The sequence below is a fragment of the Lichenostomus cassidix genome, chromosome 3, assembly GCF_008360975.1.
Source record: "Lichenostomus cassidix isolate B80296 chromosome 3, HeHo_3.0, whole genome shotgun sequence".
Classification (NCBI taxonomy): domain Eukaryota; kingdom Metazoa; phylum Chordata; class Aves; order Passeriformes; family Meliphagidae; genus Lichenostomus; species Lichenostomus cassidix.
Genome location: NC_139483.1, coordinates 97,207,375 through 97,229,839, shown reverse-complemented (window position 1 = coordinate 97,229,839; position 22,465 = coordinate 97,207,375). Strand labels below are relative to the sequence as shown.

Here is a 22,465-nt window from a genome sequence, read left to right as displayed (position 1 = left end):
TTTACTTTTCTTAATGGAAATATTAATATTTTCTTTTCTTACATGCAAAGTATATCTGTAGGAGTGGTAATAATTTTATTGATTTATTTTTTCTGTTTGTTTTTTAGCTCCTGCTATTTCTGTCTTCATATTGCCAGCATCCTGGTGTTGTTGGTATTTCCATTGAAAAGAACTCAAAAAGGAAGTAAAAAGCATGAAAGTGTCCAGCCCGTGTGGTCCAGAAAACTAGAAGAAGAAAGTCTTTTGCAAAAGAACAGTTATTCCACAACAAATAATAGTTTCAGTCAGAAACAAGAAATAACCTGCAGATATCAAACATTAAAGCAGTGATTGAGAAAAATACTATGATAAATATATTTTGTATGTTTTCAGAAACCCATTTTTAGCACCTTTTAAAGGGGTTTGTATTTGTTTGCAAAGATATTTAGTAAGAAAAGAATGCATTACCTAGGAAAATCACATACAATAGCAAGACTCAAAACAAAAATTAACCCCTCCCATGCCATGTCCCTGTGGGTCACGCCTTATATGAAGATATTACCATTATTTCAATGGGCACTCAGGACTTGCAACGTATGTCCATAGGGTCATATGTGTGCCCTTTGCTGAATGTACGTTGTGTATCCCAAGGCACTGATGTGGTGGAATAAAATTGTGTCAATCTATGATTAACAAATGGAAATTAGTTTTTCCAACTGAATGACTTGCCTTAAACCCTCTATTTACTGAAATATTGTTTCTAAGTGGGTATTTCAAGTTTGATTTTATGTGGAAAGTGTATTTCAAATATATAACACTATATGCTATAAAGAAGATAAAAATAGGAAATGCAAAGTCACTAGATGACTTTGGAATCTTTCAAAGGGAATTGCAATAAGCATCTCAGTATTTGGAGGGTTTTCTTAAAGTATCTCAAACTATTACAGTACATTACAGAACTGTAAACATTGATGCCAAATTATAGTTTGGTTTCTTTGATAAAGAGTATAATTACTCTGAATGGATTAAAATGGCCCTTCTGAATGGATTATAAACACCTCAAGGTTTACCTTTTCCAGGGATTGATAGCTCTAATGTAGGTTTCTGTTACTTTAAAGTACCTAAACCCAATAAAACACTGCCAAGTGGGCTTTGCAGCCAGAGGGGGAAAGGCAGCCACAAGGCACAGAAGACAGCATGCAAGCCCTGGGATTTCAATGAAAGTGCAGTTTTGCCCTTAAATACCAGAAATACTTGTTCTAGAATAGAACTGTTTTACAAAAAGTGATTTTTAATACTTAAAGTTATTTTGAATTTGCAGGCATCAGTTAGTTGATGATGCTTTCAGTATAAAATAGCAAAATTACCTTGAAGCTCCAGCACCTAGGTAGTCAAACATGAAATGACTACCATAACCAATTTCTGTATGCTTGATAATTGATGAACCTTTATCCAAAGAACTGTGTGAATTTGAGGAAAAGTTTTTTCTTTAAGTTAGAATTTTAGATGCAAATTTCATGTCATATTTCTGGGTAACATAATGAAAGAAAGAAATCCTTCAGAATATCTGACTGTCTGAATTATAGAAGTGTGTCAAGGAAACAATGCAGTGGTTATATCTATTCCCGACCATTTATTGTGATGATGGTCAGTGCTAGAGTACTACTGTTAAAGGGCTACATTTTAATTGCATATATTCTGTATTTTCGTATAATTTTTTTAAGTAAACACAAACTGTTCATCCACATGGGGTTTATTTTTTAATTTTAAACCAGATACAAAATAATACAAGAGAAAAATAATGCAGCTGGTTGATTAATAACTAACAAATGATGGAGAAAATTTTGTCATAATATTTTGAAACTTAAAGTTTTCTTCAAATATCTAGCACCAGTTGGATGAGTATTCTTCCTACCAGAAGTGCAATGATGGTCCTCAGCTTTGGGGATATTGCCACGCAAAAATCATTACAGTACTCCCTAAAGAATCAGAGGCTAAGTTAGGTCAGAGTTATTCCCTTGCTGTCATAGCTCTGTGTCTGGCCCTTGGCTCCTTGCTTAAAACTGCAGGAGGAAGAGAACATAACTTCCCATATGTGTAGGTTAGCACTAATTAATCTACTCAGAAAGGGGGAACTGAATATGAAATGAGAGTGGATGAGTCTGTTTAGATGAGCAGGGATGTTCATTGTTTCAGTGACAGCTGTATTATCTTTAAGGTAAAATAATCTGACTTCTAAATCCTTATTTTGATTGCCCTGGTAGACTTCCCCTTTCATGGGGCTGTGGTTGTCATATGCATCTTTGACACCACATTATGGTTTTCTTCTTGCTAATAAGCAAGGGCATGCTAGTTTGTTTGATCCACCTTATTAGATACAAAATCAGGAAAGACTTTTTTTTCTTTCTGTACTTGAAGGGATATTTGCATAAAATTTTGTTACAGAAATGAACAAATGAGATTTGCACATTTCTGGGTGGGTAAGTAAAAATAGGGTAGATTCTTTCAGCATTTGTTGCTCTTGAACTTAAATTCATCTTATTGGTGCAGTCTCCAAATCTATTCTAACACACACGTTTGGATGCCAGTACAATGTGCTGTTCTCCTATTTATGTTCTGGTGCTCTTGTTCTATTGTTTTGGCATGTGTGCCCATGTGTGCTATGTATGCTTACTAATCTTTCTTAATGAAATATGAAAACAGTTGTAAAGAATCCCAGAAAATAAGTGGGTTTAGGGTAGTGCACACTGGTACTTCAGTGTGAGTGAATTCAGAGGTATAGTTTTGTTCAGAACTTTTGTAAATAGGGAAGTTAAAACAACTAAGAAAATACATTCATGCTTTCATTGGGCACAGGTGGCAAAATATGGGTTTCAAAGTTGGATGTGACTTTTTTTCTTCATTATTTGAACCCATTAAGTACTTGCAACACAAGAAAATTGTGACAGTTAATTCTTTACAGAATTTAAATGTAGTGTCCTAGAATTTATCCTTTAAATGTTATTGCTAAGTGTAAAAGTACTTTGAACAAAAATCTGCTCTTCACGTAAATGAATTCTCTTGGGGACTCTGGAATGAGGTGTTTTGTTTTAATGGCAGCACTCTGATTTTAGTCAAGCTGGGGTTTTGATGTTGCTTTCCCTCTGCTTTTACTCGTTTTCTGCCATGCTATTGCACTGGATCCTTTTTATCTATTCAATCAGAAAGTCAAGAGCAGCCAGCCCCAAAGCTTTAGATAATTTTTAGGTTTTATTCACATCATTTGATGATACTGAATTTGAAAGGATGGCAGTGATTACTATTGCTCTTCCTGAGAAAAATTGTAGAAAGTATATTTCCTATATATGTTTTGGACATGAAGGAAACATGGTTTTAAGTATTCCTTCACTTACTAACTAATGTATATCCAAAAGGTAAAAGTGTTTCCTGCATTGCAAATCAGCAGACTATGAAAAGTAAATACAACATATCATTCATAATTTTATGGTGCTTTGCAGATATTTGCCTATAGTGAACAGTTCATTCAGGCACTGAATGAGTTAATGTTAGTTAGTAAATGTAGTCACCCTGATAGTAACTATTTGCTTGCTTAACCTTTTTTAACTTTTATGATTCTCTATTAATGAAAGAGATATATATTACGTATTTAAATAATACTTTCAGTGGTGCCCACTACTGTGGTAATCAAAAAGGCTTTGTTAGCTTTGCAGTTACAGATATGCCCTTCTTATTCAAGAAACTTATTTTTCCCTGGCCATTCCTTAAGTTGACATGTAGGCAAGATTTCAGTAATTGGTGACATTTGGAAATGTATTACATCTAAAAATATTGGTATGCATTTCAATATGCTCTTGATAGCAAATCAAACTTTAGTGAGAAGACCATGAGGAGACCTTAGTATATTCCCTGCTCTACACTGACATATGGTCTAAGTTCTACCAATATAGTATCTTATTTATTAGAAGAATTTTACACTTAAAGAACTTGTTCTGTGTCCCCCGGGGGAATAAGTAATATTAATATAAATGCTAGGCTTGTATGACAGGATGCACACCAGGTAGTTTTGCCTCTTTCAATGGCATTGATTTGGATATTGGTAAAATGTCCTCTGATGCAGAAGAGATGCTTGAAATCATCACCTCCTGTCTAATTCATATCAAAAGTAATTTTAACAAAATCTAGATTTTTCTCTCAGAAGTTTTGCAAACAAATTGTTGACAATTTGTTTAAATACATGGTCAAATGTGTCTTCACGTTTGTATACAAATGTGTAACTGTTGCTTATATGTAAACCTTCACATGTTCAACTTTATAAGTTGGCCTTGAAAGATAAAGAAATTTAAAAGCACAAGTTACTATAATTTAGACTTTAATTTCCCTTAAATCTTTCACTTTGTAATTCTCATTGAATTCTGAAATCAGGCTTGAAAATTTTATTTTCATTGGAAATTTTGAAATACTACCATCTATGTTGAAAAGTGATCAGTGTTAGAAAAACAGATGGAAATTAAGGATTTTAATATGATGCAGACTCTGTATGAAAAAATCCACATTTGTTCTGTGCTGATTCATCACAGCGTTTCACTACATTATTAACCTTTATGTATTTACATTGGTCCAATAATACTCTGAACAGCACTTGGGTGTATTTTTTAATTTTCCTATTTAAAAATCAATTGACAATATGTGCTTATTAAAGTATTTAAATGCTATTCTGAATAAGTAAGCAGACACTCTAGTGAATTGAGCCTACTCTCATAAGATTGCCAGATCTGTCTACATCTCAGCTAGTTTGCACTGTTGGTCTTCATATTCTTCACAGTCATAGTGGAAGAGGATGGCAAAGTCTCTAGTCAGAATGTGTCCTATCTGTGGCTGGAAGGGTTTGCCACACAATTCCTGCAGGCAGCTAACCCTACGTGCAGAGCTTGACAGAGGTTCTACTTGTTTGTGACCCAGGCTGCAGCTGCTCTATGCTACATCTGGCTGGGTTTTTGACGTTTGCTGTCTTAACTTAGACATTTTGCAAACACCACAAAATCCAGACATCCACAAAGTCACCCTGCAAAGTTACAAGTACAAATATTGCAGCACTGTTTATTATGGTCAAAACTATATGAAAAAAGATTTGTTAAAAATTTGTTTCAGAATGGGCTTTTTGTAGGTTTTTTACAAAGTCTAACCATCAAATGTATCATTTTTTGTCACATTAAATATTTAAAACATAATTTTGCTCAGTTTAGTTATACAAATGTGCAAAAGTAAATTTTGCCACTTTATCATCATCTGTGCATTAGCTGTGTGCCCAGGGTCTTAGACCTGGTCTTGGTTTTAGATGGTTTTAGATTTTCTGAGCCCATGTGCATATCCATATAAACATTGTGTAAACCTTGAGCTGACAAACTATTACATATAGTGTGCATAAATACATTTAAAGTAGCCTATATCAATATTCAGAGGAGGCTGGTGTTGAGCCCTCCAGTTGAACATTACACCTGAAGGCTGTGGGGCTCTGTTCTCAGAGTATTTAAGCTTCCTGCTTCCTAAAGTGAAAACAGAATCTGTTGGTTACACTTTAAGTGGCAAGTAAAGGCGTCTTTCACACTGTTGCAAACCCAACCTTTATAGGTTATTCTGCTGCAGGCTATGATAGAAAATTTGATTTCAGGCTGATATCTGAGGTAGAGCCACTTCTGGAGGAAACATTTGTATTACTAGTGATTCAGTCCAGCACCTTATTCCAAACAAACCTCTTGGCAAAAGAGACCTCTGCACAATCTTCCTTCATTTTGTTCTCTAAGGGAGAAGTACCCCAGGCTGGATTTTCATGTAGGTTTCACTACAATATGTCATATGAATAGATAGCTGTGGTCCACGCTCTAGCCAGATTAGGTTTGAAAATTGGGACAATGTAATCTGAAACAACAACAACACCAAAAAAAAAAAAAAAAAATACAGAAACAGGGTGCCTAGAGACTGGGAATCAGAAGAGTGCAACACTGAGTATTAAAGGTGCAACAATTATCACAATAAGTTAAGGAGTATCTGCCTATGCATCTTTTGCCTTTCTCTGTGTTTTTCAGTTCTCTTTACATCTTTTCTTTGTACCTTCTTTTGTCCAGTGGTGTTGACTATTTCTATGAAGAATCTACTGATGTGTCTTACTGTGACAAAGGTGTCAAAATGCTACAATAGTAATTAGGTAGTTACTCTTAAATCCCAGACCTCAGATGTGTTCTAGATCAGTTAGAAAAGAACATTGAAAATGTATTGGATGAAAAATAGTGTAAGATGGGTAATATAGCATTGTTCAAAGATGTTGTAATAAGTTATTCAATTTAAGAATTTAAAATATGGAACTTTATTCTTTCCTGCCTTGGTTACACATTCAAGGGAATAGTTTTACCTCAATGCAGAAGTAGTTATGCGTCCAACCACCCGTATGTTAAGATGAGAGAACACCCCTAAAAGTGGATAGCTACAGTGTTCCTAAATTTGCCTTTCCTGGTTCAGATTATAATACACTGTCAGTGAGTTTCATTTTTATTATTCCAAAATATATATTTTTTAAAAAGTGTTATTTTTCAACAGATCCATAAACTAAGTGTTGGTGTATGGTAAAATTAAAATACCACTGTTAGTTACACTGTGATTGTGATATTTTAATAATTACTTATTTCTAATTTGTCTCAGCAGTGCTGCAGAAGCAGCATGCTGTTATGTTTTAAAGGTGTTTTTAACTTACCTATAAATGTTCTTTTCTAATTTGTGTCTTTAAATCTGATTAAACTGTAGTTTAAAAAAAACTGAACTTGTTTTTCTAAATTCTTTTGTGGCTTGAGTGCTAAAAAAGAAAATTATTTTAATGCAGTTTCTCCTTTTAGATTGCTAAATATATATTGCATGTACTTACAGTGTTATTTGGAATATTCTTCTTCAAAATTGCTTTTATTTAATTTGTTTTCTAGAGCTTATATATAAGTTTATGTATATAATTATTTTTAGTAGAGCTGGTAAACAGAATTTCAAGTCTAGCCTCTTGTTACCTGGGAAAGGTGCTGAAGAAAATTTAAACCCTCCATCTCAGAGCATATTGCTACCTGATGAGCACTACTTCCAAATACAACAACTGGGGTATTTTTAGCTTGAGAAATGGAAACCTCATAACTGAGAAATCAAATTTGGTGTTTTGAAGAAGCTGCTGCTTTAATTGATGGTTCCAAAGAAGCAGGGCTAAATGTGTACCATACATGCACTTTTTTTTTTTTCTTTTTGAAACTCAACTGCCAGGACTCTGCTAAGGCAGTTTCTGTTAGCTGGTGACAGTATGTCAAAGCCAGCTGAGACTTCTGGACCTGCAAGTTTTTACCGTGTGAACTTAAGAATTGTTAGAGAAAACAAAGGATATTATATGTCACTACTAAACGGGCTGTTTTCATCACTTCCTGTCTCACACTGAATCATCTTCTCTCTTCTTTTGATCTGGTATTAATTCCACTTCAGTACAAACCTTTTAAAGCCAGTGTAACCTTCTGGAGGCATCTTTATACAGATCTCTTTTTGCCAGGCATCCCACCCTAGAGGAATATGGAATGTGTGGTGTTGTCTTGAAAGGCCCTACTGTAACAATGGTATTTTTGAGCCTTGTGTGTTTAGAATTCTATTTTAACAAGCTGTGTCACAGGAGATGAAAATACTTGCCATTACAACACAAAGGACTACAGATGCAATTTTAGAAGCTCTGGTGAATGTTGTCATTTTAACCAGAAGTTAGACTGCAATGGAAGTTGCTTTCTCAAATACATACAACAGAGTTGGTCACGAGTATGACATGTCTTCATGAACTAAACATTGCTGCATTTAGTGAAAAACATATTTGAAGATATTAAAATAAAACACAGCTTTCTGCTATTAAATGTTGTAAATTAAGGTGCTGCACAGAAAGAGTCACGATTAAGAGCATCCTGGAGCCAGCAGATATTTTCCTGTGCCTATAATTAACATAATTCCATCTGAGTAACTTCCTGATAACATGCAGGATGTTTCAGTATAGAATACAGAAGTAGTTCTAGGCAGAGATGTCTTCAGCCTATTTACTAGATGAGAGTCGGAGATCTGTCCAGTTTTGCAGTACATCTTATAGCTCTTCCTAAGATGGTCTTATATAGTACCAAAGGAGTTACTTCTCCATGTGGGCTGCACATGATCTTTTCAAACTTAATAAACCACAATTGCACTGTGTTTCACTGCCTATGTGAATTAATCACTGGTGGGAAAGTGCTCCTAATCTAAGCACAGGGTACAAGTAGAAGAGCACAAGGATGTCAGGAGCTGGATCCATCTGTAGCAAAAGTGGGTGATAGTGAAGAACCATACAGGAAACTTCCTATTCTGCCTCCATATTCCCAGAGTTTGTACAGTTCCTTTTTATGCAGGAGGGAAGGAGCTACTGTTTCTGCCTGAAATTTGTAACTGCATAGTGAGAACACAGCCAACACCTAATGAGTGGGGACACTATGATACTGGAATAAGGATTTGGGTGATGGGAGATTGTGAAATGAGATACCAATACACATTTTTGTATAAAGTCTGAAAAAAAGTAGTATCTTGAAAGTGTTTCAAAATCTATTAATCTTAAGAGGCTAAGACAGGCAGTCTTATCAGACTGTGGTTTCTCTTACATACATAAAAATATAGGGGTGCCTGAAATGTCAGGACCATTTATCATTGAGTGTTGGCCCTTATGCATATGTTCAGGTGGCACAGAGAACACTTTTCAGCCCAGCATTAGCTGCAGGGACTCATCCTCCACGTGTTCAAGTTTCATTTCTGCAAAGAAGTGTGAAGAAGAAGAATGTGCTTCACATGCTTTATTTTTTCCAGTTTTTCAGCTGAACCAATGTTTTAATGCAAGATAGGTGGATTTGGCTATTGAATTTCACAGCTTGGGCCTCTTCTTTGTATTAACAACTTTAGAGCATTTAAGGAAGCTGTATATGTTATCAGGGTGTGAAGACTTTCTTAAGGTCATTTGAGAATTCATGCTTAAAAAAGTGAGCAAAGCACTTGCTGCATGGTTTCTGGTTTGTAAGTGTTTGGGGTATACAGGAAGCCCTGTCAGATGTTTCTTTAAGAAGCAAACAGTCATGGCTCTTTACTGAGATGGAAGATCTCAGTGTTGTAAGGAATTATATTAATGCTTTAACCCTTGAAACTTAGTAATCTTAGAAATAAGCGGTAATGTGGGGGCTATGTCGGGGCTGTGCTCCTTTCCCTGGCTGGTTTGTTGCCATCCCAGGTTTAAGCAAGGTTCTATGATCTCCTGGGGAGATGTTATTGCTGTAGTCATCAGAAATCATCTCTCATCCTGTTGTCCAAATGAATTAGATGTATCCATTATCATGGATTTGGACTGTGCTGAAGATGGAAATGACATTTTTCAGTCACTGGGTACATTTTATCATCACTGAAAGCACTGCTGGAAGAACTGTAGAAAATGTTGGGAATGTTATCAGGCAGCTGCAGCCATGCACACCCTGGCCTGGGCTGAGAGGGGAATTTTCAAAATACCTATGAAACTGCTCAGATGCCTGGGCCATGGGGGAGTCTGAGAGAAGCTGGTGGATCTCAAGGTTCGTGGTGGTGTCGCAAAATTTGCAATATGTCAAAAATATCTAAAATTGGGATGTACTCTGTAGTTTGGTCTTTATATACTTTTAAGCCTAATCAGCAAGAAAGGAGACTTAATCAGTAAAACAGATAGCACCTAGCATCCCTTAGTCAGGACATCCTGGAGCTAACAAGCTCTAAGGATACCGTAAATCAAGATATTGATGTACGTCTATATTTCCCAATTCGGCAAAAGACTCAAGATCCATAAGTGGATAGTCATAGCTAGACTAGGTTATTATACTAAAAATCACTCCTAGAGGTTAAAAAGACCCTGCCCAGGTGAAGACCCTTCCCCTGAGCATGCACAGAAGGTGGCTAGGGTTATATAACTTGTATGGAAATTACAACCCAGCCATAACGGGGGGACTGCACTGACACAGCTTCTATGTCTAAACCATAGAAACATAAAATATGCTGAGTTGGAAGGGACCCATCAGGATCATCAAGTCCAACTCCTGCACCTGCACAGGACAACCCCAAGAGTCGCACCATGGGCCTGAGCACATTGTCCAAACGCTTCTTGAACTCTGTCAGCCTTGGTGCTGACAACTTTCCTGGAGAGCCTGTTCCTGTGCCCAAACACCCCGTGGGTGAAGAAACTTTTTTTAATATCCAGCCTCAACCTCCCGTGACTCAGCTTCGTGCCGTTCCCTCGGGTCACCAAAGAGAAAAGATCAGTGTCTGCCCCTCCGCTTCCCGGCGTGAGGGAGCTGTGACTGCAGTGGTGTCTCCCCTCTCGTCTCCAGGCTGAACAAGTGATCTCTGCTACTCCTCGTAGTTCCTCGGCTCAAGGCCCTTCACCATCTTCGCTGTCCTCCTGTGGACGCTAACAGCTTCATGTCCTTCTTATATTGTGGCGCCCAAAACTGCCCTCAGCCCTCCAAGTGAGGTCCCTTACCGCGGCGCTGCTTTCCAGCCTCTCCTTCCCCAGTCCGTCCGTACATGAGGCAGCAACTGTTCACTACCCTTTTCTACCAGAAAGCAGCCGGGGGGTGACTGCTGCCGGCTCTCCGGGGCGGTGCCTGCGCTCCCGGGCAGGGCTGCCGTGCGCCCGCGGTTGCCGCCCGCGGCGCTGGGCGCGGCCGGAGCGGGCGGAGTCACCCCGCGCGTCACGGCCCGGCGGGCGGAGTGCAGCGGCGGAAGATGGCGGGCGCAGCCGGGCCGAGCTGAGCAGCGCTCGGCGCCGCCGCCTCCCTCCGTGCCAGGCTCCGGCCGGGCCCGGGCAGCCGCCGCAGGGGCCGAGTACACCCGGCCGTGGTGAGTGGCAGCGGGAAGGCGGGGGCGCGGGCCGGGCAAGGAAGGGCAGCGGAAGGGCACGGGGTGCGGGGAGGCGGCGCTCCCGCTGCCAGACAAAGGGCGCCGCGGGGCTGCTGCCGGCGGGCCCCGGGGAGCGCTGGGCTCGGGCGATTCGTGGCCGCCGTGGCTCGGGGGCCCGGTCCCGCACGCCCCGGTCCCCTCGGTGCAGGGCCGCGGGCCGGGAGAGGCGGCGCACCCTCTCCGCTCCGCCCTGGGCATCCCCGGGCTCCGGCGGCACCGTGTGCGGGGCGGCCCTGGCTCGGTGTGCGGCTGTCCGGGCAGCGCACCGGGGTTAAACACCCCGCGGGTCCCACGGCCAGGGTCGCTGTCAGCCCTGGGCTGGGGGAGCCTCTTGTACCGTGGTTCTTCCTTGTTGACTCGGAAAGGTAGATAAGGGCTCGACCCGTCAGGAAAGTTTTTGGCATCTGATTTCCAAGGTAAAGAATAACAGAATGGTTGGTGTTGGGAGGTTCCTCCCCAGCTCATAGGGTCTAACCCTTCTCCTCAAGCAGGGTCAACAATTGTGGGTCGCCAGGACTGTGGTGTGTCTCCAGGAAGGGAGGCTCTGCAACCTCTCTGGGCAGCCTGTGCCAGTGCTGGGTCACCCTCACGGTGACAAGGTGTTTCCTGATCTTCAGGCAGAGACTCCTTTGAATCCAGAGGGCAGCGAAGCTGGTGGAGGGTCTGGAGCACAGGTCCTATGAGGAAGAGGCCGAGAGAGTGCTGGGGACGTTTAGCCTGGAAGAAAAGGAGGCTCAGGGGTATCACTCTCTAAACTATGGGAAAGAAGGTTGCAGTCAAGTGGGGATCAGCCTTTTCTCCCAGGTAACAAGCAATAGGACAAGAGGATGAAGCCTCAAGCTGTGCCAGGGAAGGTTTAGGTTGGATATTAGGAAAAATTTCTTCTGAGAAAGAGCAGTTAGACATTGGAATGGACTGCCCAGGGAGGTGCTGGAGTCACTGACCCTGGAGGTGATTCAGGAAAGACCGCTTGATGCCATGGTCTGGTTGACATAGTGATGTTCATTCACAGTTTGGACTCAGTGATCTCTCAGAGGTCTTTTCCAGCTTAATTGATTCTGTGTTTCAGCTTCGGCCCATTGCCCATTGCCACAGGACATCACTGAAAGAGTAGCAAAATGTCTTAAAGGTCTTTGCCACTTCTCATATATGCTTAAAAATTGGTTAGAAAAGTGATTTCCTCTCTATGAGTTTTGGTCAAGGATTAATGGGGGGAATAATACAGTAATATGTCTTTTGCTGGAAAAGTGTTTGAATCGTTACCTGATTAATTACCTGACACTCCTCCCCCCCATCAAATAGTAAACAAATGGAAAGAAAAACAGATCTTTTTCTGAGATCAGGACATGTAAGAAAACCCATCTTTTTGTTGACTGGATAGGAATCTGTTCTTTGTTCTGCAGCAGTGTTTTAAAATTGGTTATTAAGAAGTTAAAATCTGCTTGAAATTCTGTGTGACCACAGCTTATGAAAATGGTGCCATATTAATTTAAAGTTCTACATCACGCAATTCACTTTTTTCTTAAGTGGAAACACTCTAAAAGTTAGATTTTTGTCATATAACTTGTGTCTGTGACTAACAAACTCTTGATTTTATGATACACAGAAACGTGTTGGTCATATGAGACTGTGTAAGATAATGTTGCAGACTTTTTTCTTCTGGTGTTTTATACAGGTTTTGACAATTCATTTGTGTTGGCTGGTATAATTTAAAAAGACCCCCTAAATATTGGTAACTGTTTCTCTTTGGTTTCTTTTATTTGATGTATTTAAAACCTGAAATAGCAATTAGTAGGACTAAGCATTTTGTATTTTGTTTAGGAATTTTCTCTTAGAATTCAGATGTTCCTAGCAATATGTAGCTGTTTATTGACTATATTTAAATTTTGTCTCAAAGGTAGACAGATTTCTCTGATAAAGTATAAATCCTGTTATCCAATACTTCACACTTTATTTTAACTGATTTTTTAATAAGGGTAGAAAGTAGGCATATCTGATAGTTACTATCAGCTGACAAACAGCTCTGTATTTTAAATAAGTATTTACATCTTTCCAGTCCTTTTGTATGTAATTTCCAGTCTCCTTGGTTTTACTGACAAAAAAAAAAAAATAAATCCATCACTAAAATATTTGGAAATGGCTGTTGTCTTGCATGCACAAGGTAGAAAAGAAGGACTTGTATATCTCCAATTTCCCATACTTCTTATTGTGTGCAGTTAGAATGGTTACAGCCATAGAGACCTCTTTTTGTGCCTTTTTTTTTTAGTTATATTGGTTTTGAGTTTCAAAATAGTAATGTTTGTGTGTCAAGCTGTAATTCACTGTTTGTTGTCTTTTAATATTTTTGAGTTACACCATTTTGTCCTTTGTGATAAAGTAACAAAAAGGAAGGTAATTTATTAAAATGCTTCTCACCTGGATAACAAAAATGTGGTTAAGAGAAGTAAAATAAATGTTCCCAGATAAACAACAAAAAGCAGAAATGCAGCATGAGGTCATTAGTCACACTGGAATTTCAGACAGTGGAGAAGAGGTGTGGGTGTAGACTACTTATGGAAACTTAGATTTGTTATTTCTCTCTGACTCGGAATACCAGAAATTAATATTTTTAGAGACTCATTTGAGCTATTTTGAAAATTTGTTCTCTAAACAGAATCCTGGTTGACTCAGTCCCAATAGAAAGAATATTTTAAAATATTTGCCACTTCATGTGATGCTTGACTTGTGATCTCTTCATGTTTAGGAAGTATATCCATTTAGGAAGGGATTACAATAAGGTGTCATAAAGGCTGAGTAATGCTTGTGTTAGCCAGATTCTGTGTGGTGCGAGTAAAGGTGATGTTTCAGCACGTTTTTCATTTCTTTATGCCATCATAAAGTGCAAAAATGTATGAGAACATGAAGCTGACTTATGTTAGTTTTTTCTAATAAATTTTGTGTGTACAATTCTTGCGTTTCACATTTTTTTTAGTTGTGATTTGGAAAGATGGTGCTGCCAGTTCTTAAGGGTGAAATGCTGCGTATTTACACATTTGAGTTGTACGTGCTTAGATTTCAGCAGCACAGTAATTATTTCCTTTTACCTTTAGCTGAAAGATCTTCCACAGTGTTGCATGTTGGGAAGGTGGCTTTTGTGTCTGGAAATGGAAGGAAGCATTAAAACGTCGGCAAGAGTTTTTTTCATTGTATGATGAAGAGTATGAATTTAATGTCATTACTATCTTGACTTTCTTTTTTTGTTTTGTTTTCAAAAGGTATTTTCAATAATATTAGTGCCATTGACCAGTTTTGATATTTATTCATAAAAGATTACTGTTTGCACAATAAAAAGAGCATGGGGAAGAGCTATGTAAAAAATTACGATACTTGGAAAATTTAGTGCATAATATTTGTTATATCGTTAGGAACTGATAAGAGGTTCTGAGAATACAGAAAACACCTGTAGATTTGAGTTATCAGGACCTCTGCTGTCAGTATTGGTGCTGTGGAGAGAAACTACGTTTTTGTAAATCAACAAATTTTTGCAGTTTTTCCAAAACAGTGATAATGTTAGTCTGCTTCAGCTCAGGATGCAAGAGTCTTACAAAAACAAGTTAATCCCTGTGCAAACATTGCCTTCACCTGAGCACTTTATATCTTTTCATAGTTCTTGGTGTGTTGTTAGTTTTATAAAATACCAGGATTTGCTGCCCAAGGGCATTGTGAAATTTCCAAACTTGAAAATTTGGATTCTGAATGAAGAGCAGATTTGGACACTGGAAATTGGCTCGCTTAGGTGGGAGAGAAAAATAACAGCATTAATCCCTGTTGGAAAGGGGGTTGGTTTCCAAACAGAATGCTGGTTTTAATTGAAATTTTTGTTACAGATTGTGAAAATACTTCTGCTGTATCAAAGTAAATGTGTTAATTGAGTTAAGGGCCATTTACGTATAGGATGTTAATGAATGATACTGGTTTTGCACTGTATTTATAAAATTTGGCAGGGATTAAATTCTCATCCTTAAATTTAGTCAAGGGTAAGCCTTAGAGTTTTCTTTTTATTCTGGAGTTGTTTGAATACTAGATGAATATACATTTCAGGAGCTCTTTTCATTAGAGGGACCAGAATAGAATTACTTCTCTAGCTAGAGACTGTTCCTCAGACTCTTGCTTCAGTTTTTGTAATTATTTAAAAGAAATCTGAAGCATTGGAAGAAGTCACACTTCAGTGACAAGCACACATATGGACTTTGAGTACAGGGTCTAATTTTCATAACATAATAATCTAAATATTGTATATTAAAAAGGTCTACTGTGGCTGTGCTCAGCTGATGTTGACTTCCTGTCATGAGTGAAAGTACCGTGAAAGACACATTCAGGCTTATTTTGGGCATCTTCTTTGTTCTTCTTTGTTCTTTGTTGGGAAGAAGTAAAGTAAAGTTTCAAAAAATCTTAATACCACCCTTTTTTAATTTATCTTTGCTTCCAGAGTGGTGGGGAAGGTTTTGTTTGGTGGTTGTTGTCATCCCTAAACTGTGTTTTCTTAAAGCCCTCCAGCGATGTTATTCTTTTGGATGCTCTAATGAGCTTGTCTTAAAAGGGGCAAATAAAAGCATGAGGATAGAAAATGCATAATTATAATAGTTGATTTTGTGATTCTTGGTTTTATAAAATAGACTGTTATTAATTCTAAGAAGGGGATCTTATGTGACACTGAAGCATAGGGGACAAGAAATATTAATATTCTTGGAGATGGTTCACCAGTACAAATCTTCTATCATTTTATAAAAGTAGTATTAACATGGAGTTTATAAACACATCTCTAGACATGTTCATTGGCATCAGATGTTTTGCTTTAGTCAAAGGTTTAAGCTGTCTCTAAGGATTCAGCTCTGCATGAAGGCAGAAGCTGCACTGTTACTAACCGGAATTTCTGAAGCAGGATGCTTATCTACAGTGCAGCAGGGCTGCCTCTGCCTTTTGGAAATATGTCCATAGGGAACATCAAGGGAAGAATCTTACTTTGAGGACAAAGCAGTGCTGAATACTTTCTTTCTTTTCACACTGACTAAGAATCAATTGGTAAAATTTTGATAGCAATTGCTGAGTGTAATTCATTTGGTGAAACATTTTTAGTCGTGTTTTGGGGTTGTGTTTAATGGAGTTTTCAATTTAGTATTTGGTATGGAAAATAGCATGGGGATTGAAGGTACAGCTTCAGCAGAGAAACTGGGAGGCTGCCCAGGAAAATCACAGAAAATGCCTGTGGTGGCAGTGGAGCTAGGGGAAAATCACATTTCATGGATTTCTGTTGCCATATATGAAAAATAATGGGAGGAATACAGATGCATGTGAATATCTAATGTCATTTTAGGTGCCTGAGAATATGTGAGACAGCTGCATAGGGCTGTAAGATGCTGCTACAGGCTGCAAGGGAGGTGGGCTATTCTGGACTGGTGGCTGGATGCCAGGCAAGATGCTAACTTTCCTGGTATTTTTGTGTCTGAAATGGCAGTAGGAGCCACTGTGTCCACACTGAGTCAGTAAAATCACTGTTTCTTTTCAAAGCTTTCATTTTTTGGTGTGGTTTAGTGGGTTTTTTGGTTTTAAGTTTGCAGCCTCTCAAATTGGCTCTTCCTCCTACTGAAAAAAATGAAGACAAATACATAACACCACTGTTGTGCTGCTCACCCCCTTTGATGGTAATTTAACTGTACAGTAAACGTGACGGACCTTTTGTGTTCTTAGTTTATTTATAGCTTTCTTGTGGGACAGACTGGCTGCTTGGGCAGTGCCTAGGGAAACTGCTGCTGGGCTTTACATGTCAAACCTAGATGTTTTTGGGGTTTTTTTACTTGTTTTAGGTGTGGATTTTAAACAATATCTGTAGTATCTTTTGTCACCAGACATTCGTGTGCACCTGCATTTCATTTGCACGTACCCAGAGCTGCTGTCATCTTAACTGAGGTGTTAACTAGCATTTTTTTGAACAAGGCATTTCTGTATGTGGGTCACCTGATGGCTGCAGTGCTGTAGGTGAGCTCAGGTTGTATCTAACATATCCTGGCAACAGTGTGTATGACTATATATACTTACCTGGTATAGAAGAAAGGATGGTGTAATACTGTGTAATACTGTTGCAGACTATGTATGTAATTTAAAGTGGAGCTTGATTATTTGACTTAAATCTCTAAATCTAAACTAACTTCTCTGTGCTAAGCATGGTGAAGTTCTTGCTGGCTTCCTCTCTTTTTGTTCCGCTTCAGTTGGAAGCGCAGAAAAATTCAGTCTGCTTTGATTTGAGAATAAAGGTAAGAACATTTGCCTGGGAAAGCCGTTAATCTTTGGCTTCTCCCTGCAAGAGAATAGCCTAAGCCATAGGCTTTAGCTAACACTAAACTGGTGGTTTTCCTCTGCTGTTACAAGAAAAAGCCAGAGAGCATGATCATGTGAGCCACTGGTGAGAAGAAAGGTGTGAAGGGATGGTAGAGTCTTGCATTTAGCCCCACGACCTGTTCAGAATCCAGTGAAACTTAATTTAGGTGGACTGAGTGACTCAGCTTCTGTTGCCATATGTGTATAAATTTGGCACAGTAATACTACTGGAGCTCTGAACTTACTGGGCACAGCTTTTTAGGAAGTCTGAAATGGTTCTTAATGGTCTGCCTTAAGAAAGAAAAAACCTTTGCTGTCTTGCATATTAGAGATGAAAAACATTAGTTAACAGAAGCCATGTTAAATTTGACTAGCAAGTTAACAACATGCCATCACATGCAGGCATGTCTGCATAAAGTTGGTGATAACTGATTTAGTAAATGGTGTTTCTCAGAGTTCCATATGGCTGCAATTTAGATAGAATCGCTGTATTTTGTAATGCTGATTAGTCTCAATGCTCTGCTTATGCACGTAAAGGAAAAGGGTTATATTGTAAATAACTAGTTTATATGAAGTATGTAACATATGGATATTTCTGTAATGCTCTGTATACAGAAACTACTATGCATTCCATTCAGAGTATTTATTTAGACAACACGTAATAGTTAGAATAATTTCTGTAGTTTTCTAAGAACTATAAAGAGTTAAGTCTTCATGGAAATGTGCATTTTAATGCACTTCTCCTCAGTGTTTTGTTGAGGAGAATGGCAGGTGTTTGTACCCAGCTGATAACTTATTAGCATGTACAATTCATGCTTTCTAATGTCAAATGTCATAGCTATTACTTATGCTTTGCTGCTTTTTTTTCCGTTCCTCAAATACAGGTAAGCTTTGTTATATAGAAGCATTTAAAATACTGTGTGAAGATGGCAAGTCTGATGAGTCAGAGTCTGTTGACCTACGTAGAAGAAGGAAATGTTCCTGCTCTGAAAGCGCTTCTTGAGAAATGCAGGGATGTTGATGAGAGAAATGAGGTAAGATTATTTTTTAAAAGGTCAGTTTCACATTGCAGCTTATAAGTTACAGAATGAATCATTAGTGAGATCACACTGGTTATTTAAAATACAAATTCCAGTTTTATTTTTAAGTGATTGCTTATCTTTGCATAACCTGAGCACCATGTGTTCAGTCTCTGTCAGCACCTCAGCATCTTTCATAGTATTTGCTTTCTTGAGTTTCTTCTGAGCTGGAAAATGCAGCTCCACCCTTACTTTGTGAATGGACTTTATACCTGTATTTCTGTGGCTAAGAATTGTTTCTTAGTTCTCAGATCCAACTGCATATGCCCTGTTCATTTTGAGGTGAAACCTGGTACGATAACCCTTTCCTCACATCCTGGTTTTCAGTCACAAGATACTTTGTTCTACAATCCAAATAGGAGCATATATTGCAATTTATATGAGCATGTGCTCATCTAGATGAAAAAATATGTACCCAGGAAGTAAGTCTAGAGGTTAACAAGACTACACGGAAGTCTTGAGACACAGAAGGGATTTTATATGAGAAATATTCAGAATCTGTTATTTTGATCAGTTTTTCAAATCTCCATAAGATGGAAAGAATATTTCTTTGGAAAGAAGTCTAAAAATTACATATATTACTCAAACTGAAAAAGCATCATGCAAATGTGAAAACAATGTACAGAATTTAGCCTTACTGTAGTTATTAGATCTGGTTTCAGTTAAGACAATTTTCTTTGATTGTTGGCACATTCATTCAATGCTGTGTATGCACATATGCTGAGGTATTTGAGATGGAAGAGTTTTTAAGTTTCAGAGCATACACATGAACCTCACCACCTGGCATGTAGCATATCTGAGAAGGGGAATAGTCTGTTCCCTCTGCTGACAATTCCTGTAAACAACATGGCTGAAATCAGACATATTGTGTTGATTTTATCAAGTGTCACTGCCTTCACCTTCTTTTCTAAATTTTTCTTCACTTATTGGTGGGACTAAATGTAGTCCTGGGTTTCATTAACTGCCTTTTTTGCAGAGATCATTTCCCCGATACCTAATGTTTTCAGTCTTCTGATATGTTGCATTGGAGAAGGTAATTTCTGCAAGACAGATGTGTGTGGTTTGCATCAGTTTTAAACCCCTTGCAGTGACGATCTGTATGAATAATGACAGGAGTTTAAGTGCTAGCTCTTCCTTGGAATTCAGTGGCTTTGAGTGCAATTCCATTTCCAGTTTTGGACCTGCCAAGACATCTTTTCTTCTTGTGTAAAAAGAAAATAACAAAAGGGGAATGCCTTTGAAGATCTAAAAAAGATCCTTGGCAAGCCAAGGTTTGCAAATGCCAGGACCTCCCAGGCTGCAGTGACTTGTCCAATGGTAGGGTCACCCACATTGTTACCAGCCCTTTATATCTTGACTGTGGGCAGTTGCCAGAAAAGCTGGGATGTCCTGGTCATTTTGTGTATGGATGTTTTTGTTGCATTTACACCATCAGTTTCAGTTAAATGTGGCAAGTCTCAGCCTCTCTGCGTTTTCCCTGCACATCCTTCCACTTGTATGATTTCTTCTCTCTCATAGCAGACACATGAATTTACAGCTAATAATAGATGCTTGCCTTGTGTGACACACTTTGATCCTAACAGCCTCCACTTTCCCTTGATGTGCCTTTCTTCCTGCTCTTGGTACTGAAGGAGCTTCTGCATGTTCAATTCTGAATCTTCTGTTCTCTCACAGACTGTGAGTGCTAATCTGTAAGGTGACACCACTAATTGATTTCCCTAAAAAGGTGCAGGTGTGCTCCTTTATGATTTGGTTGTTCCAACACTTAGCCTGAGCTGTGATGTACAGGTAGACAGTACTTGATGGACATGTGAGAAATATGGGCATTTAGTTGTTGCAGAGTGTCTAGATTCTTGGGCAGCTTTTGAAAATTAATCTGGATGTCACAGATGTAGTAATTATCTTTTGTTTCTGTGTTGGTGAAATCTTTGTGATGGTTGCTAAAACATTGTAACATTATACTTACATTTGAGAGGCTTCTGACAAAAAGGGAAGGATGTTTTCTGTACCCCTATAGAAAATTTTACATCTGTCTCAGAAAACCAAAGCCAGTTGGCAGCTGTATGACACTGCTTACAGGAGGGAATTTTACCATAATTTAATTTTACCATCCACAACCTCTCCTTGCCCAGATATACTTTTATTTGGATTGCGTTATCCAGTTGTGGAAGACAATCAGAGTGATAGCAATAGTAACTGTTCACAAGGAGGTGAGATAAATGGTCAGGATAAAATAGGGAGTTTTGTGTGTATTGCTAAAGCACTCAAAACCAGAGATCTGTACTCCAGTCTGCTCAGCCTGTCCGTGTCCCTCTGGATGGCAGCACCAGAACCTGCTGCATCAGCCACTCCTCCCAGCTTTGTCCAGGCTGCAAAGGTGCTGCAGGTGCACGCTCTCCCATTGCCCCAGTCCTCAATGAAGGGGTTAAATAGGATCCCAGTATTGATTCCCTGCACTAGTGTCTACCCTCCAGCTGGACTTTGTACTGCTGTTCCCAGTGCTCTGAGCCCAGCAGTGCAGCCAGTTTCAGTCCACCTCACTGTCCGTTTGTCCAGCCTGTACTTCATTAGTCTGTGTGGTTGTTGAGAGTGTTGAAACCCTTACAAAATATGGCATAAACAATGTCTCAGCTCTGCATCCACTGACCAGTGATGCCATCACAGAAGGCAGAGTGGTCAGTCCTGATTTCTGAAATCACTTGGCATGTGTATTCCCAACTTAATAATTTGCATATCTCAAAGAGCAGAAGTTATGACTGTTTTCTCCTCCAAAGAGAGCTGTTCTTTTTAGAAAAGTAGTGTTTTATTTCTTCTTGGTTTTTTTGAGCATTTTAATTAATTTTTTAATGACCAGACCTAAAAACTACTTCTTGTTTCAAAATATACTTTAGGATCTAAAAGCAACAATGTCCTTTTGAATGTATACAAAGTACAATTATAATGGCATAAACTTACATGGGGGCATAATTTTTCTTTGTGAAAAATTACATTATAGATGTAATTAGGAAACAGCTGATGGGCCAGAAAGCGGAAGGAATCTGCATTTCTGTGATTTTGTGTGTGTAAAGAGCAGAAAGAGTCATCAAGTATCTTTATTAATTGTATTGTTAATTTCAAACCAAGACATTGCTTCAATTTTGAAGATTAGTGATATTATTGTATTATGATTCTGCATTGATTTTTATTCTTTCCAGGGAAATTGCTGGTATATAGCTCTTAATATGTAGCTTTTGCATTATTTAGAGTCTAGATAATTTGAGTTTTCTATATGGTAGAGAGAAAAAAACAGAAGAGAAGTCAGGAAAAATTCTCTTAGTTTATTAAGCTTGTTGTTGTAATTAATAAATTGACTGTAACATTTAGCAAGTTTTACTTTTTATTGTGTGGAGCAGTTGTATTTCAGAAATTTGCTGACACAAAAGTAGGCTGATGGAAGTGTGACAGGTTCTAACTGACTTTATTCTGCAGGTGAATAAACCAGCTTTTCTGTCTTTCATCTTCCCTGAGATAAGACTGTCTGCAAAGAACCTGTGTTGCAGAGGACAGGAGTGATGTCTGTATTTCTATGGTGTCAGATGAAAGTGGGGTATATTACCTCACTATTTTTTCCAAGGCTTTAGCAACTGTTCCTCTGAATCAGTGTGCATGTTTTAATGGCCACTGTGGTTCCTAAGATAGATTTATTTATATATTAATTTTTTAACAATGTGACTGAGTTGCTCCAAGTTGTGAAGATGTAACACATTGTATTAGAGATGTCCTCAGTGAGAAAGTCATTCAGAAAGGTAAATATTAAATAATGTAACTTTTTTCTTTTGATAGCCCTTTTTAATGTCTGAAATGTTTGGGGTTTTTTGTTTGTTTGTTTATTAATCTCCTATGGGACAGGGTTTAATACCATATTCTCCATTTTTGTTGCAAATTTGCTGTGTAGTTTGAAAACCAATCCTTCTTACTACTTCTCAACGGCAATTAAAAATGGAAACAGTGTTGCTCTGCAGTGTCTGCCTTTTTATTGTCTGGGTATTTGTGTCATTTTCATCACTTCCCAATGCATCACTTTT

The 22,465-nt window shown here is 38.5% G+C and overlaps 2 protein-coding genes across 7 annotated transcripts in view; both read left to right on the top strand.

The window, feature by feature from the left end:
* MBOAT2 (membrane bound glycerophospholipid O-acyltransferase 2) overlaps positions 1 to 6,343 on the top strand; it is a 91,906-nt gene extending 85,563 nt beyond the window's left edge. For all 3 annotated transcript variants that reach the window (XM_085056823.1, XM_085056822.1, XM_085056821.1), the window contains one exon: positions 108 to 6,343. In XM_085056823.1, the coding sequence (XP_084912949.1) occupies positions 108 to 330 (223 nt within the window). In that variant the 3' untranslated portion in view covers positions 331 to 6,343. The remainder of the gene's footprint in view (positions 1 to 107) is intronic.
* A 4,419-nt stretch (positions 6,344 to 10,762) lies between these two features.
* The window catches only part of KIDINS220 (kinase D interacting substrate 220), a 74,193-nt gene continuing 62,490 nt past the window's right edge, over positions 10,763 to 22,465 (top strand). For 3 of the 4 annotated variants that reach the window (XM_085056820.1, XM_085056819.1, XM_085056817.1), the window contains exons 1-2: positions 10,763 to 10,908; positions 18,207 to 18,356. In XM_085056820.1, coding sequence (XP_084912946.1) covers positions 18,249 to 18,356 — 108 coding nt within the window. In that variant the 5' untranslated portion in view covers positions 10,763 to 10,908; positions 18,207 to 18,248. Of the gene's footprint in view, positions 10,909 to 11,585; positions 11,773 to 18,206; positions 18,357 to 22,465 lie in introns of all 4 variants that reach the window. The other variant, XM_085056818.1, reaches the window with a different exon arrangement.